Source organism: Pelophylax lessonae (assembly GCF_965119305.1).
Source record: "Pelophylax lessonae genome assembly, chromosome: 7".
NCBI lineage: Eukaryota > Metazoa > Chordata > Amphibia > Anura > Ranidae > Pelophylax > Pelophylax lessonae.
In genome coordinates, this window is record NC_138774.1 from 214921712 (window position 1) to 214937390 (window position 15679).

The 15679-nt window shown below is 47.0% G+C and overlaps 1 protein-coding gene across 1 annotated transcript in view; it reads right to left on the reverse strand.

Moving 5' to 3' along the window:
* ABCA2 (ATP binding cassette subfamily A member 2) overlaps positions 1–10049 on the reverse strand; it is a 259479-nt gene extending 249430 nt beyond the window's left edge. The window contains exon 1 of the mRNA XM_082263584.1: positions 9757–10049. Coding sequence (XP_082119710.1) covers positions 9757–9822 — 66 coding nt within the window. The 5' untranslated portion in view covers positions 9823–10049. The remainder of the gene's footprint in view (positions 1–9756) is intronic.
* Positions 10050–15679: the final 5630 nt, after the last annotated feature.

Sequence of the window (15679 nt, forward strand, 5' to 3'; positions counted from 1 at the left end):
ATAGGAAAGCATTAGAGTGTATTGGAATTGACAAGTAGTGGGAATGAAGCTAGCTGCAATTAAAGAGACAGATAAGGAAATCATACCAACTGCAAATGAGGAGACAGATAAGAGACAGTCGGTAGAGGAAATGTAAGTAAACAGCAGACATTAGACAGAGCAAGCAGAGAACCTAATACAGGTAAGGGAGAGGAGAGGGTGTTATACAATGATATAGCAATGGAATAGAGCACAGCAGAACAAGGCAGGTAAGAGACAGCCAGTACAGAAACAGTAAGAGCAAGGCAGCAGAGAGCAACTCACACAGCTGAAAGACTGCAAGGGTAAAGAAGAGGGGAACACAGGCAAAGCACAGCCAGTATAGAATTACAATGCAGAGCAGTATACAGGTAAGAGAAAGCAGGGATGGAGAGGAGAGCACACACATAGGTAAAAGCCAACAGAGTCGACAGCAGGGCATGCAGGTAACAAAAAGACACCAATGAGAAAATAGTGAGCATCATTCAGGTAAGAGACAGTAGGGAAGGAGTAGAGAGCAGTGTTCAGGTACCAGACAGCATGGATGGAGTAGAGAGCAGCATTCAGGTACCAGACAGCAGGGATGGAGTAGAGAGCAGTATTCAGGTACCAGACAGCAGGGATGGAGTAGAGAGCAGTATTCAGGTAAGAGACAGCAGGAATGGAGTAGAGAGCAGCATTCAGGTAAGAGACAGCAGGGATGGAGTAGAGAGCAGTATTCAGGTACCAGACAGCAGGGATGGAGTAGAGAGCAGTATTCAGGTACCAGACAGCAGGAATGGAGTAGAGAGCAGTATTCAGGTACCAGACAGCAAGGATGGAGTAGAGAGCAGTATTCAGGTACCAGACAGCAGGGATGGAGTAGAGAGCAGTATTCAGGTACCAGACAGCAGGGATGGAGTAGAGAGCAGTATTCAGGTACCAGACAGCAGGGATGGAGTAGAGAGCAGTATTCAAGTACCAGACAGCAGGGATGGAGTAGAGAACAGTATTCAGGTAAGAGACAGCAGGGATGGAGTAGAGAGCAGTATTCAGGTACCAGACAGCAGGGATGGAGTAGAGAGCAGTATTCAGGTAAGAGACAGCAGGGATGGAGTAGAGAGCAGTATTCAGGTACCAGACAGCAGGGATGGAGTAGAGAGCAGTATTCAGGTACCAGACAGCAGGGATGGAGTAGAGAGCAGTATTCAGGTACCAGACAGCAGGGATGGAGTAGAGAGCAGTATTCAGGTAAGAGACAGCAGGGATGGAGTAGAGAGCAGTATTCAGGTACCAGACAGCAGGGATGGAGTAGAGAGCAGTGTTCAGGTAAGAGACAGCAGGGATGGAGTAGAGAGCAGTATTCAAGTACCAGACAGCAGGGATGGAGTAGAGAGCAGTATTCAGGTACCAGACAGCAGGGATGGAGTAGAGAGCAGTATTCAAGTACCAGACCGCAGGAATGGAGTAGAGAGCAGTATTCAGGTAAGAGACAGCAGGAATGGAGTAGAGAGCAGTATTCAAGTACCAGACAGCAGGGATGGAGTAGAGAGCAGTATTCAGGTACCAGACAGCAGGGATGGAGTAGAGAGCAGCATTCAGGTACCAGACAGCAGGGATGGAGTAGAGAGCAGCATTCAGGTACCAGACAGCAGGGATGGAGTAGAGAGCAGTATTCAGGTACCAGACAGCAGGGATGGAGTAGAGAGCAGTATTCAGGTACCAGACAGCAGGGATGGAGTAGAGAGCAGTATTCAGGTAAGAGACAGCAGGAATGGAGTAGAGAGCAGTATTCAGGTACCAGACAGCAGGGATGGAGTAGAGAGCAGTGTTCAGGTAAGAGACAGCAGGGATGGAGTAGAGAGCAGTATTCAAGTACCAGACAGCAGGGATGGAGTAGAGAGCAGTATTCAGGTACCAGACAGCAGGGATGGAGTAGAGAGCAGTATTCAGGTACCAGACAGCAGGGATGGAGTAGAGAGCAGTATTCAAGTACCAGACCGCAGGAATGGAGTAGAGAGCAGTATTCAGGTAAGAGACAGCAGGAATGGAGTAGAGAGCAGTATTCAAGTACCAGACAGCAGGGATGGAGTAGAGAGCAGTATTCAGGTACCAGACAGCAGGGATGGAGTAGAGAGCAGCATTCAGGTACCAGACAGCAGGGATGGAGTAGAGAGCAGTATTCAGGTACCAGACAGCAGGGATGGAGTAGAGAGCAGCATTCAGGTACCAGACAGCAGGGATGGAGTAGAGAGCAGTATTCAGGTACCAGACAGCAGGGATGGAGTAGAGAGCAGTATTCAGGTACCAGACAGCAGGGATGGAGTAGAGAGCAGTATTCAGGTACCAGACAGCAGGGATGGAGTAGAGAGCAGTATTCAGGTAAGAGACAGCAGGAATGGAGTAGAGAGCAGTATTCAGGTACCAGACAGCAGGGATGGAGTAGAGAGCAGTGTTCAGGTAAGAGACAGCAGGGATGGAGTAGAGAGCAGTATTCAAGTACCAGACAGCAGGGATGGAGTAGAGAGCAGTATTCAGGTACCAGACAGCAGGGATGGAGTAGAGAGCAGTATTCAGGTACCAGACAGCAGGGATGGAGTAGAGAGCAGTATTCAAGTACCAGACCGCAGGAATGGAGTAGAGAGCAGTATTCAGGTAAGAGACAGCAGGAATGGAGTAGAGAGCAGTATTCAAGTACCAGACAGCAGGGATGGAGTAGAGAGCAGTATTCAGGTACCAGACAGCAGGGATGGAGTAGAGAGCAGCATTCAGGTACCAGACAGCAGGGATGGAGTAGAGAGCAGCATTCAGGTACCAGACAGCAGGGATGGAGTAGAGAGCAGTATTCAGGTAAGAGACAGCAGGAATGCAGTAGAGAGCAGCATTCAGGTAAGAGACAGCAGGGATGGAGTAGAGAGCAGCATTCAGGTAAGAGACAGCAGGGATGGAGTAGAGAGCAGTATTCAGGTACCAGACAGCAGGGATGGAGTAGAGAGCAGCATTCAGGTACCAGACAGCAGGGATGGAGTAGAGAGCAGTATTCAGGTAAAAGACAGCAGGGATGGAGTAGAGAGCAGCATTCAGGTACCAGACAGCAGGGATGGAGTAGAGAGCAGTATTCAGGTAAGAGACAGCAGGAATGGAGTAGAGAGCAGTATTCAGGTAAGAGACAGCAGGAATGGAGTAGAGAGCAGCATTCAGGTAAGAGACAGCAGGGATGGAGTAGAGAGAAGCATTCAGGTAAGAGACAGCAGGGATGGTGTAGAGATCAGTATTCAGGTAAGAGACAGCAGGGATGGAGTTGAGAGCAGTATTCAGGTAAGAGACAGCAGGGATGCAGTAGAGAGCAGTATTCAGGTAAGAGACAGCAGGGATGGAGTAGAGAGCAGTATTCAAGTACCAGACAGCAGGGATGGAGTAGAGAGCAGTATTCAGGTAAGAGACAGCAGGGATGGAGTAGAGTGCAGTATTCAGGTAAGAGACAGCAGGGATGGAGTAGAGAGCAGTATTCAGGTAAGAGACAGCAGGAATGGAGTAGAGAGCAGTATTCAGCTACCAGACAGCAGGCATGGAGTAGAGAGCAGTATTCAGGTACCAGACAGCAGGGATGGAGTAGAGAGCAGTATTCAGGTACCAGACAGCAGGGATGGAGTAGAGAGCAGTATTCAGGTACCAGACAGCAGGGATGGAGTAGAGAGCAGTGTTCAGGTACCAGACAGCAGGGATGGAGTAGAGAGCAGTATTCAGGTAAGAGACAGCAGGGATGGAGTAGAGAGCAGTATTCAGGTAAGAAACAGCAGGAATGGAGTAGAGAGCAGTATTCAGGTACCAGGCAGCAGGGATGGAGTAGAGAGCAGTGTTCAGGTACCAGACAGCAGGGATGGAGTAGAGAGCAGTGTTCAGGTACCAGACAGCAGGGATGGAGTAGAGAGCAGTATTCAGGTAAGAGACAGCAGGGATGGAGTAGAGAGCAGTATTCAGGTAAGAGACAGCAGGGATGGAGTAGAGAGCAGTATTCAAGTACCAGACAGCAGGGATGGAGTAGAGAGCAGTATTCAGGTAAGAGACAGCAGGGATGGAGTAGAGAGCAGTGTTCAGGTACCAGACAGCAGGGATGGAGTAGAGAGCAGTATTCAGGTAAGAGACAGCAGGGATGGAGTAGAGAGCAGTGTTCAGGTACAAGACAGCAGGGATGGAGTAGAGAGCAGTATTCAGGTAATAGACAGCAGGGATGGAGTAGAGAGCAGTATTCAGGTAAGAGACAGCAGGGATGGAGTAGAGAGCTGTATTCAGGTAAGAGACAGCAGGGATGGAGTAGAGAGCAGTATTCAGGTAAGAGACAGCAGGGATGAAGTAGAGAGCAGTGTTCAGGTACCAGACAGCAGGGATGGAGTAGAGAGCAGTATTCAGGTAAGAGACAGCAGGGATGGAGTAGAGAGCAGTATTCAGGTAAGAGACAGCAGGGATGGAGTAGAGAGCAGTATTCAAGTACCAGACAGCAGGGATGGAGTAGAGAGCAGTATTCAGGTAAGAGACCGCAGGGATGGAGTAGAGAGCAGTATTCAGGTACCAGACAGCAGGGATGGAGTAGAGAGCAGTATTCAGGTAAGAGACAGCAGGGATGGAGTAGAGAGCAGTGTTCAGGTACCAGACAGCAGGGATGGAGTAGAGAGCAGCATTCAGGTAAGAGACAGCAGGGATGGAGTAGAGAGCAGTATTCAGGTACCAGACAGCAGGGATGGAGTAGAGAGCAGTATTCAGGTACCAGACAGCAGGGATGGAGTAGAGAGCAGCATTCAGGTACCAGACAGCAGGGATGGAGTAGAGAGCAGTATTCAGGTAAGAGACAGCAGGAATGGAGTAGAGAGCAGTATTCAGGTAAGAGACAGCAGGAATGGAGTAGAGAGCAGCATTCAGGTAAGAGACAGCAGGGATGGAGTAGAGAGAAGCATTCAGGTAAGAGACAGCAGGGATGGAGTAGAGTGCAGTATTCAGGTAAGAGACAGCAGGGATGGAGTAGAGAGCAGTATTCAGGTAAGAGACAGCAGGAATGGAGTAGAAAGCAGTATTCAGCTACCAGACAGCAGGGATGGAGTAGAGAGCAGTATTCAGGTACCAGACAGCAGGAATGGAGTAGAGAGCAGTATTCAGGTACCAGACAGCAGGAATGGAGTAGAGAGCAGTATTCAGGTACCAGACAGCAGGGATGGAGTAGAGAGCAGTATTCAGGTACCAGACAGCAGGGATGGAGTAGAGAGCAGTGTTCAGGTACCAGACAGCAGGGATGGAGTAGAGAGCAGTATTCAGGTAAGAGACAGCAGGGATGGAGTAGAGAGCAGTATTCAGGTAAGAGACAGCAGGGATGGAGTAGAGAGCAGTATTCAGGTACCAGACAGAAGGGATGGAGTAGAGAGCAGTATTCAGGTACCAGACAGCAGGGATGGAGTAGAGAGCAGTGTTCAGGTAAGAGACAGCAGGGATGGAATAGAGAGCAGTATTCAGGTACCAGACAGCAGGGATGGAGTAGAGAGCAGCATTCAAGTACCAGACAGCAAGGATGGAGTAGAGAGCAGCATTCAGGTACCAGACAGCAGGGATGGAGTAAAGAGCAGTATTCAGGTAAGAGACAGCAGGAATGGAGTAGAGAGCAGTATTCAGGTAAGAGACAGCAGGGATGGAGTAGAGAGCAGTATTCAGGTAAGAGACAGCAGGGATGGAGTAGAGAGCAGTATTCAGGTAAGAAACAGCAGGAATGGAGTAGAGAGCAGTATTCAGGTACCAGGCAGCAGGGATGGAGTAGAGAGCAGTGTTCAGGTACCAGACAGCAGGGATGGAGTAGAGAGCAGTGTTCAGGTACCAGACAGCAGGGATGGAGTAGAGAGCAGTATTCAGGTAAGAGACAGCAGGGATGGAGTAGAGAGCAGTATTCAGGTAAGAGACAGCAGGGATGGAGTAGAGAGCAGTATTCAAGTACCAGACAGCAGGGATGGAGTAGAGAGCAGTATTCAGGTAAGAGACAGCAGGGATGGAGTAGAGAGCAGTGTTCAGGTACCAGACAGCAGGGATGGAGTAGAGAGCAGTATTCAGGTAAGAGACAGCAGGGATGGAGTAGAGAGCAGTGTTCAGGTACCAGACAGCAGGGATGGAGTAGAGAGCAGTATTCAGGTAATAGACAGCAGGGATGGAGTAGAGAGCAGTATTCAGGTAAGAGACAGCAGGGATGGAGTAGAGAGCTGTATTCAGGTAAGAGACAGCAGGGATGGAGTAGAGAGCAGTATTCAGGTAAGAGACAGCAGGGATGAAGTAGAGAGCAGTGTTCAGGTACCAGACAGCAGGGATGGAGTAGAGAGCAGTATTCAGGTAAGAGACAGCAGGGATGGAGTAGAGTGCAGTATTCAGGTAAGAGACAGCAGGGATGGAGTAGAGAGCAGTATTCAGGTAAGTGACCGCAGGGATGGAGTAGAGAGCAGTATTCAGGTAAGAGACCGCAGGGATGGAGTAGAGAGCAGTATTCAGGTACCAGACAGCAGGGATGGAGTAGAGAGCAGTATTCAAGTACCAGACACCAGGGATGGAGTAGAGAAAAGCATTTAGGTATGAGACAGCAGGGATGGAGGAGAGCGGTGTTCAGGTATGGGACAGCAGGGGTGGTTTAGAAAACAGCATACTCAGGTAAGAGTCAGCAAAGATACAGTAGAGAGCAGGTAAGAGATAGAGTAAAGGACAGCATTCAGAGGAGATTAATAGCCACTGGATTTTGCAAGTACGAGATGGCAGGGATGGGGTAGAGAAGTCATACAGGTAGGGGACAGCAGAGATGGAGTAGAGAGACGCATTTAGGTAACAGCAGGTATGGAGTAGATAAAGAAGAGAACAGTATTCAGGTACAAGATGGCAGGGGTGGAAGCAGAGAGCATCATTCAGGTATGAGACAGCATAGATGGAGAAGAGCAGCATTCGGAATTTAGACAGCAGGGGTGGATTAGAAAACAGCATACTCAGGTAAGAATCAGCAAAGATACAGTAGAGAGCAGGTAAGACAAGGAGTAAAGAGTAGCATTCAGGTAAGAGACAGCGGGCATGGAGTACAGAACACACATGGGTATGAGACGTCTGTAAAAAAAAAAAAAAAAACGGATTATGCAAGTAAGAGACGGTAGGGATGGGGCAGAGAAGACATACAGATAGGAGACGATAGGGATGGAGTGAAGAGCACATATAGGCAAGATATACCAAGAATAAAGTAGACAGCAGGAAACAGCAGTAAAAGAAAGATTATTATCCGATTATACAAGGAGGAGAGCTTACGGATGTGGTAGAGCTCGGGGATGGGGCAGAGCTCAGAGATGGGGTAGAGTTTAGGGATGGGGTAAAACTCAGGGATGGGGCAGAGATCAGTGCAGGAACAGAGTAGACAGCACATACAGGGAAAAGACCTCAGGGATGGGGCAGAGATCAGGGACGGGATAGAGCTTGGGGATGGCGTAGAGATCAGTGCAGGAACAGAGCAGACAGCACATGCAGGGAGGAGACCTCAGGGATGGGGCAGAGATCAGGGACGGGATAGAGCTTGGGGATGGCGTAGAGATCAGGGATGGCGTAGAGATCAGTGCAGATCCAGAGCAGACAGCACATGCAGGGAAGAGACCTCAGGGATGGGGCAGAGATCAGGGACAGGGTAGAGCTTAGGGAAGGGGTAGAGATCAGGGATAGCGTACAGTAGACAGCACATGCAGGGGAAAGACCTCAGAGATGGGGCAGAGATCAGGGACAGGGTAGAGCTTAGGGAAGGGGTAGAGATCAGGGACAGCGTACAGTAGACAGCACATGCAGGGGAAAGACCTCAGAGATGGGGCAGAGATCAGGGATAGGATAGAGCTCCAAGATGGGATAGAGCTTGGGGACGGCGTAGAGATCATGGACGACGTAGAGATCAGGGATGGCGTAGAGATCAGTGCAGGAACAGAGCAGACAGCACATGCAGGGAAGAGACCGCAGAGATGGGGCAGAGATCAGGGATGGGATAGAGCTCCGAGACGGGATAGAGATCGGAGAGGGGGTAGAGATCAGGGACGGCGTAGAGATCAGGGACGGCGTAGAGATCAGGGACGGCGTAGAGATCAGGGATTGCGTAGAGATCAGGGATTGCGTAGAGATCAGTGCAGGAACAGAGCAGACATCACATTCAGGGAGGAGACCTCAGGGATGGGGCAGAGATCAGGGACAGCGTAGAGCTTAGGGAAGGGGTAGAGATCAGGGACAGCGTAGAGTAGACAGCACATGCAGGGAAAAGACCTCAGAGATGGGGCAGAGATCAGGGATGGGATAGAGCTCCGAGACGGGATAAAGCATGGGGACGGCATAGAGATCAGGGATAACGTAAAGATCAGGGATGGCGTAGAGATCAGGGATGGCGTAGAGATCAGTGCAGGAACAGAGCAGACAGCACATGCAGGGAAGAGACCTCAGATATGGGGCAGAGATCAGGGATGGGATAGAGCTCTGAGACAGGATAAAGCATGGGGACGGCATAGAGATCAGGGATGGCATAGAGATCAGGGATGGCGTAGAGATCAGTGCAGGAACAGAGCAGACATCACATTCAGGGAGGAGACCTCAGGGATGGGGCAGATATCAGGGACAGGGTAGAGCTTAGGGAAGGGGTAGAGATCAGGGACAGCATAGAGTAGACAGCACATGCAGGGAAAAGACCTCAGAGATGGGGCAGTGATCAGGGATGGGATAGAGCTCTGAGACAGGATAAAGCATGGGGACGGCATAGAGATCAGGGATGGCGTAGAGATCAGGGATGGCGTAGAGATCAGTGCAGGAACAGAGCAGACAGCACATGCAGGGAAGAGACCTCAGATATGGGGCAGAGATCAGGGATGGGATAGAGCTCTGAGACGGGATAAAGCATGGGGACGGCATAGAGATCAGGGATGGCATAGAGATCAGGGATGGCGTAGAGATCAGTGCAGGAACAGAGCAGACAGCACATGCAGGGAAGAGACCTCAGATATGGGGCAGAGAGCAGCACACACAGGTAAGGCTGGCCATACATGTTCAATTTGGTTGTAGAATTTTCCTTTAGATTTACTCAAAACCATATAATATGAGGTCAAACAAACTCAACAACTGTCAATTATATCCAATTAGGCAGGCCCTTGCACTACAAAGTAGAAGGTAAATCTAAAGGAAAATTGTACAAGACGATTGCACATGTATGGCCAGCCTTAAGTATAAAGGGACAAGTAAGACACATCAGATGACAAGGTATCAGATTCTACAGATAGCAGGAATTCAGACTACAGACAGTAGGAAGGTCCTCCATTCCTGGGTAGCGTCACACCGCTTGGTACCAGCTGGAGAACCCGTATTTAAAGGCACACACACAGTCCAGCAAGTGACAGCCAAGATGGCAGGTAATAAAAACCAGGTCAAAGAGATGCAGCAAGTTCCCTGGCAGTTGTCTGGCAGCGCCCTGTTGCTGCTGACATTTGTCACCCTGAAACATAAGCCGGGTGTCACATGCCGGTGAGGTCACCGTTGTGATACTGCCAGAGCCCACTAGCCACCGGGAGTCAGAGAGCACTTATGTTATGTCAGTGATGGCACCGAACATCCAATGTCCACCGTCTCCCATCATCCAGATAGGCCCATTCTGCCAACACACTGAATTAACCCCCCGAGTGCCAGGCAGCGCTCACCCTACCACAACTTTCTTCTATCTATCCTGATGGGAGATGGGGCACTTACCGGGCTCCTTCGTTTTAGGGTGACATTTTTCCAGAGCAGGAGGTGCAGCTGGTGCAGGAAACCCATGGTAGGAATCGGTGGCTGTCGATGCCCCTGTGGCCGGTCTCTGATCTCTTGTACCAGCTGGTCATTTAAAGGGGTGAGAGGGTGCTGCGATGTCCATCCAGGATTGTGAAGCCAGGTTCATCGCACTCCTCGCCGTACACAGGATCCACGTCTGCTGTATACAACAGAAAACAACAATGGATTGTGGGAAAATCAGGTCTCAGGGGGGACTGTGCCGTAAAAGCAAAGACCCCCCCCTAGTACCAGGCTAGGCTACAGCGCCCAGAGGTGCCACACTGACCAGCAGTCCGTCTAGTTCTGCGGTCTGGATAGCAATCAGCTGTGTTTTCATCTCTTTTACTGCCTCCTCCTCCTCTGCTGCATTGAGTTACATTCTCTGCCAGTCTGTCTAGGCCCTGCCCACTCTTAAAGGAGCAGTCCCCTCTTTTCTGCACATACTGGAGCTCATTCATTAACAAACTCATAGCTGCTGACTGCAAGTGATGTGCCTGGGATCTAAAGCTAATCCAATGAGATTTTGTTTGGGAAAGCACTACGTATCAGAAGTGTTTGCAACAATTTTTACTTTTTTTTTTTTTTTATTTATTTTTTTAATACAGATGTTCGAAGAACATTAACGTTTCGATTACACCTGAAGAGCGATCCTCGATGGATCACATATAACAGATCAGTGCAGGCGCCTGCTGAACGCCTCCTGAACGCCTGTTCCATTTTTTATTACGACAGCCATACAAGCTTTGTGAATGGGAATTCTGCGCTGCAGTCACGATTCAGCCTCATTCACATGATGGTGCCACGTTCAGCGGCTGTACTGCCCATCAAGCGCAACAGGGGAGATCGTGTTTGCCATGCTGCAAATCGAAGAATTGCGGCACGTGTACACCCCTGTCCAGCTTCATTTGCAGCTTAAGGGAGGCAGTTAGGAGTGAGGGGTATAAAATGTGGCTCAACCATCTATTTTTACCAACCCCTAGCCACAAGTGTAAACTAAGCCATTGAGGTTTGTATATTCAATCAATGGACACATCACTTATAAAATACAGAAAGTCAAGACAGGACCACATATATATTTTGATCCATGGTCCATTTAGAAGGCTCACAAAACAAATTTATATAGCATATATGCGATTATCATGTCCTTTTATTAAAAAAAAAAAAAAATACCCTTTCCACCATTTTTTTCATCCTTTTTTGCATCTCAGTACTGCTGATTTCCTTCAGCCTTTTTTAGCCACTTCTTATTTACACTTATTTACTTCAATATTGACTGCACATTGTTCAGGAATAGTGACAACAGTGGAATGTGCCTGCGCAAAAGGGCATCCGCTTATATACTGCTATACAAGTACCTGGAATCATCAGGGGTGCATTTAACAGGTGACAACGCAAAAGCACAATTGGGAGACAGTTGTCACCCCATAACAGGAAGTACCTCAATGAGACTTTTGTGGCAGGATCACCAGGTGTTATTTTATTCAAAGCTGCAGTTTTAACATAATTGAAAATAACTTTTGCAATTTCATTAACCTTTTATTGTTAAAGTGGTTGTAAGGGCAGATAATATTTTTACCTTCATGCATACCTTCATGCATTCTATGCATGAAGGTAAGAAAACTTCTGTGTGCAGTAGCACCCAAGCCCCCCCTAATACCTACCTGAGCCCCCTCTCGATTCAGCAATGTCCACGAGAGCCTTGCCTCTCCGGGGACTCGCAATCCCGATTGGCTTTTGCTGTGAATTACAAACCAGTGAGCCAATCAGGAGACAGAGGGGGTGGAGCTGAGCCATGGCTGTGTGAATAGACACACAGAGCTGCAGGTTGGGAGCGTGCCCGCTTGGGTGCCCCCAGGGGAAGCGGCTTGCTGTAGTGGCACCGGGCAGAAGGGAAGACCCAGGAGCGTGGGTGTAGGACCAGAGAAAAGGAGTATCCGGGCTGCCCTGCACAGGAGGAGGGAAGTATAACATGTTTGGCATTAAAAAAAAATAATAATAAATTTAATATCACTCTAAATGTGAATTTAATAGAGTGGGTTATTGTTTACTTTAAAGTGGTTGTAAACCCTAAGACAGTGATGGCGAACCTTGGCACCCCAGATGTTTTGGAACTACATTTCCCATCATGCTCATGCACTCTGCAGTGTAGTTTAGCATCATGGGAAATGTAGTTCCAAAACATCTGGGGTGCCAAGGTTCACCATCACTGCCCTAAGATATACCCAGTGAAGAATCCACTTAAAGCCATTCAAAGTACTGATTTTTCAAAGCTTTTCTGAGAGTTCAGAAAAAAGGGGGCGGAGAGACTGAAGTTACACTCTGCAGAGCTCAGTGAGGAGATCTCTGAGAGCTGATTGGAGGGGAGGGAAGGGACACACCCCACCCCCTTCTCCACACAGCACACAGGAACAGAGCTGAGGCTGTCAATCAGCTGGAGATCCCTCCCCTGTCACCATTTTTCTCTTGGTGTCAAGAAAGGGATTCATGCTGACAGCAGAAGAATGAAGCATCAGACAAAAGTGACATTTATTGCACTTATTGAGACAAGTACACACTATAGAGGGATATGCTTTGTTCACGTTTCATGTCTGAGGTTTACAACCACTTTAAGAATGTTGAAGATGTACCGTACTGTATATAAATATAGTATAGGATTTCTTATATAATATATATTGGTAACATGCGGTACAGTCTGATTAATTTAGGTGAAAGTGCCACTAAAAAAATCACACTTTTTTCTGTTCGTGTATGCGCCTGCAAAAAAATGGTTGTTGCACTATTCATTGTTAATGGCAGCCCAAACGCACCAAGCCCGTGTGCATAAAACCACGCAAGAACGCATAGTAACAAAAGCAAGGAAAGGGTGGCGTTCAAAAAGATACGCAAGTCTTCATTGTGCCTACAGCAGCCAATTGAAATAAATAGACTGTTCTCTTCGCAAAGCGAAGGGTTAATGGGGGTCTAAAGGGTACAAAAACAAAAATATTGTAAAATGAGAATTTAACAATTGCTGATTGGTAGAAGTGGTTGTAGGGTTACATGGCTAGCTTTACAATCTGTTATATCTTATGAAACCTTTTCCAGTTCATCCAATTAAATCCATACTTAAGTGGACTTAAAGTAGAACTAAAAGGAAAAAACTTTTTTTTTTTGGCATTTTGCATAGAGTAAGGGAGGGTTATAACCCCTTTACATTTTTTTTTTTTTGCCATCTGTATCACATTGGAGTGACTTAAATACACTTCCTGTCCTATAGCCTAACAGGAAGTGAGAGGAAATCGCCACAAATAAAAGGAATTCTTTAGGGACCCCCCCCAGGTCACCAGAACTAGTGTCCCCGTTGGAAGACTACCTCTATTACTTTTCTGGGGACAACCCAAAATTTGGGATTTTCTTTGACTTTCGCTTTCAATGATAATGGTAAACAGGACAAATAAAGAGGGGGATCTTCCTAACAGGGACACAGACAGCAATAACAACCAAATAAGGGTTCTAATTCCTGTTAAAAGCAAATGAAATGTTGAACTACTTTGAAAATTCTCAGTATATTCGAAAGCTTGAGGAGTGTCATTCCATACAAATGTTTATACGAATATTCTTATGAACGTTCATTTGTCAAAGCTTGATTGAACAAGCTGAAATTGGAAGCTGATTGGCTACCATGCACAGCTGCACCAGATTTTGCACTCTCCAATTTTAGTAAAATTAACCCCACTGCATGAGAGCAAGTTTGCTGAGATGGATTATTAACTAAACGAGAAGGGCTCAAATACTGACCCCCTAGGTGATAGCACACAAGGAGTGACAAGTGCCCTTTACAAAAGGCATCAGATGTGTCTGGGTTCTGACAGCTCTGAACATGGAAGTGCTCAGGGTTGAGAACTTCTGAAAAAAATGATTATGAATTAAAAAATAGTTGAAGACTCTTTAGTATGCAGCCACAAAAAGACAACTACCACTTTGTTCAGGAGTATATCATGTACAGCACAGCTTACACAAAGCATTGGTCAGGAGTATAAAACGGAGTGTGCAGGGTACATCAAAGCATACAGAGTTCAGGGGTCAAGCGGATGTAGCATAAAAAACATAGCATACAGAGTGTAGTAATCACAGCATACAGTATAAAAGTCAGGGGGATGTAACATAACATAGCATACAGAATGTACTAATCACAGTACACAGTATAAAAGTCAGGGGAATGTAACATATAACATAGCATACAGAGTGCAGTAATCACAGTATAAAAGTCAGGAGGATGTAACATATAACATAGCATACAGAATGTAGTAATCAAAGTATACAGTATAAAAGTCAGGAGGATGTAACATATAACATAGCATACAGAGTGCAGTAATCACAGTATAAATGTTAGGAGGATGTAACATAGCATACAGGGTATAGTAATCACAGTATAAAAGTCAGGAGGATGTAACATAGCATACAGAGTGTAGTAATCACAGTATATAAGTCAGGAGGATGTAACATATAACATAGCATACAGAGTGTAGTAATCACAGTATAAAAGTCAGGAGGATGTAACCTAGTGTCCCTAACATTTTGGGTCAGTGAGCAGAAAAAAAATGCCACTGTGGTCAGAAGTTTATCTTGCTGGTCCCCAAGGCTAAGTTTACAGTCGTGCATTGCCGGAATGAGGGCAATAGCTTTCCCACAACACACAAAAACATGCAGACATGCGTTGGTGCCGCTAATTCCTAATGGCACCCCACACATCCAGCAAAACATGCGTGTTCACACATTAGCAAAGCACCATGTACTTCCAGCAAACACACTGTAGCAAAGCACCATGTACTTCCAACAAACACACTGTAGCAAAGCACCATGTACTTCCAGCAAACACACTGTAGCAAAGCACCATGTACTTCCAACAAACACACTGTAGCAAAGCACCATGTACTTCCAACAAACACACTGTAGCAAAGCACCATGTACTTCCAACAAAACACACTGTAGCAAAGCACCATGTACTTCCAGCAAACACACCGTAGCAAAGTACCATGTGTTTTGGTGCGGCCCAGTTTTTCAAACGGGTCATGGACTTCTTTAGTATGTTTTTTTTAATGTATAAAACCAATAGGATGTCTGAAACGGGCAAAAAAATGCGCTCGGTCACACTTGCGTGGGTGTGGATGGAATCTAATGCCCTGTACACACGTGCAGATTATCTGCAGACTTTTGTCTGCAGACTTACCTTTTCTATGTAGTGCAAGGGCCTGCCGGATTGCATACAAATTGAAAGTGTTTAGGTTTGACCTCATATTATATGGTTTTGGTAAGTCTGCAGACAAAAGTCTGCAGATAATCTGCACGTGTGTATGGGGCATTAGTCACTACTGTTTTCTGGACAACATTACACAGCAGGTATTGGACACATCTAGAAGTATTGCATACCAGTGGCAACCAAAGATCTGCAATACAGGAGGGGATTTAGGGCACCAACAACCAAAAAGGTAAGTAAGTGTCATCTTTTTTTTCCAATTTCAGGAGGATACTTTTACTGAATAGTCTCCCTTACTGCTATGTACAATATTGCAGGTTCTGAACAATGTGAATGGGCCCTGAGGGTTTACTCCATGCATTGTTGTAGAGCACCAGACTACCCCACTCTACCATATTGGTAATCTGGTCATCCGAGAACCCTTTTTACTCCCCTGTAAAGCAGAAGAGGGGTTCCCAAGCAGGGAACTTATTGCAGGTTCCTTGCTGTCTCTCACATACAGAAAGCCTGACATAGGAGTTCATTGCAGCCTCCGGTCACATTTGCCTCGGATATTTGAATCTGACTTGTAATCTATCAAGCAGAGACAGAGGTGAAAATTGCTGAGTGCGAGATTCAGAAAGCAAA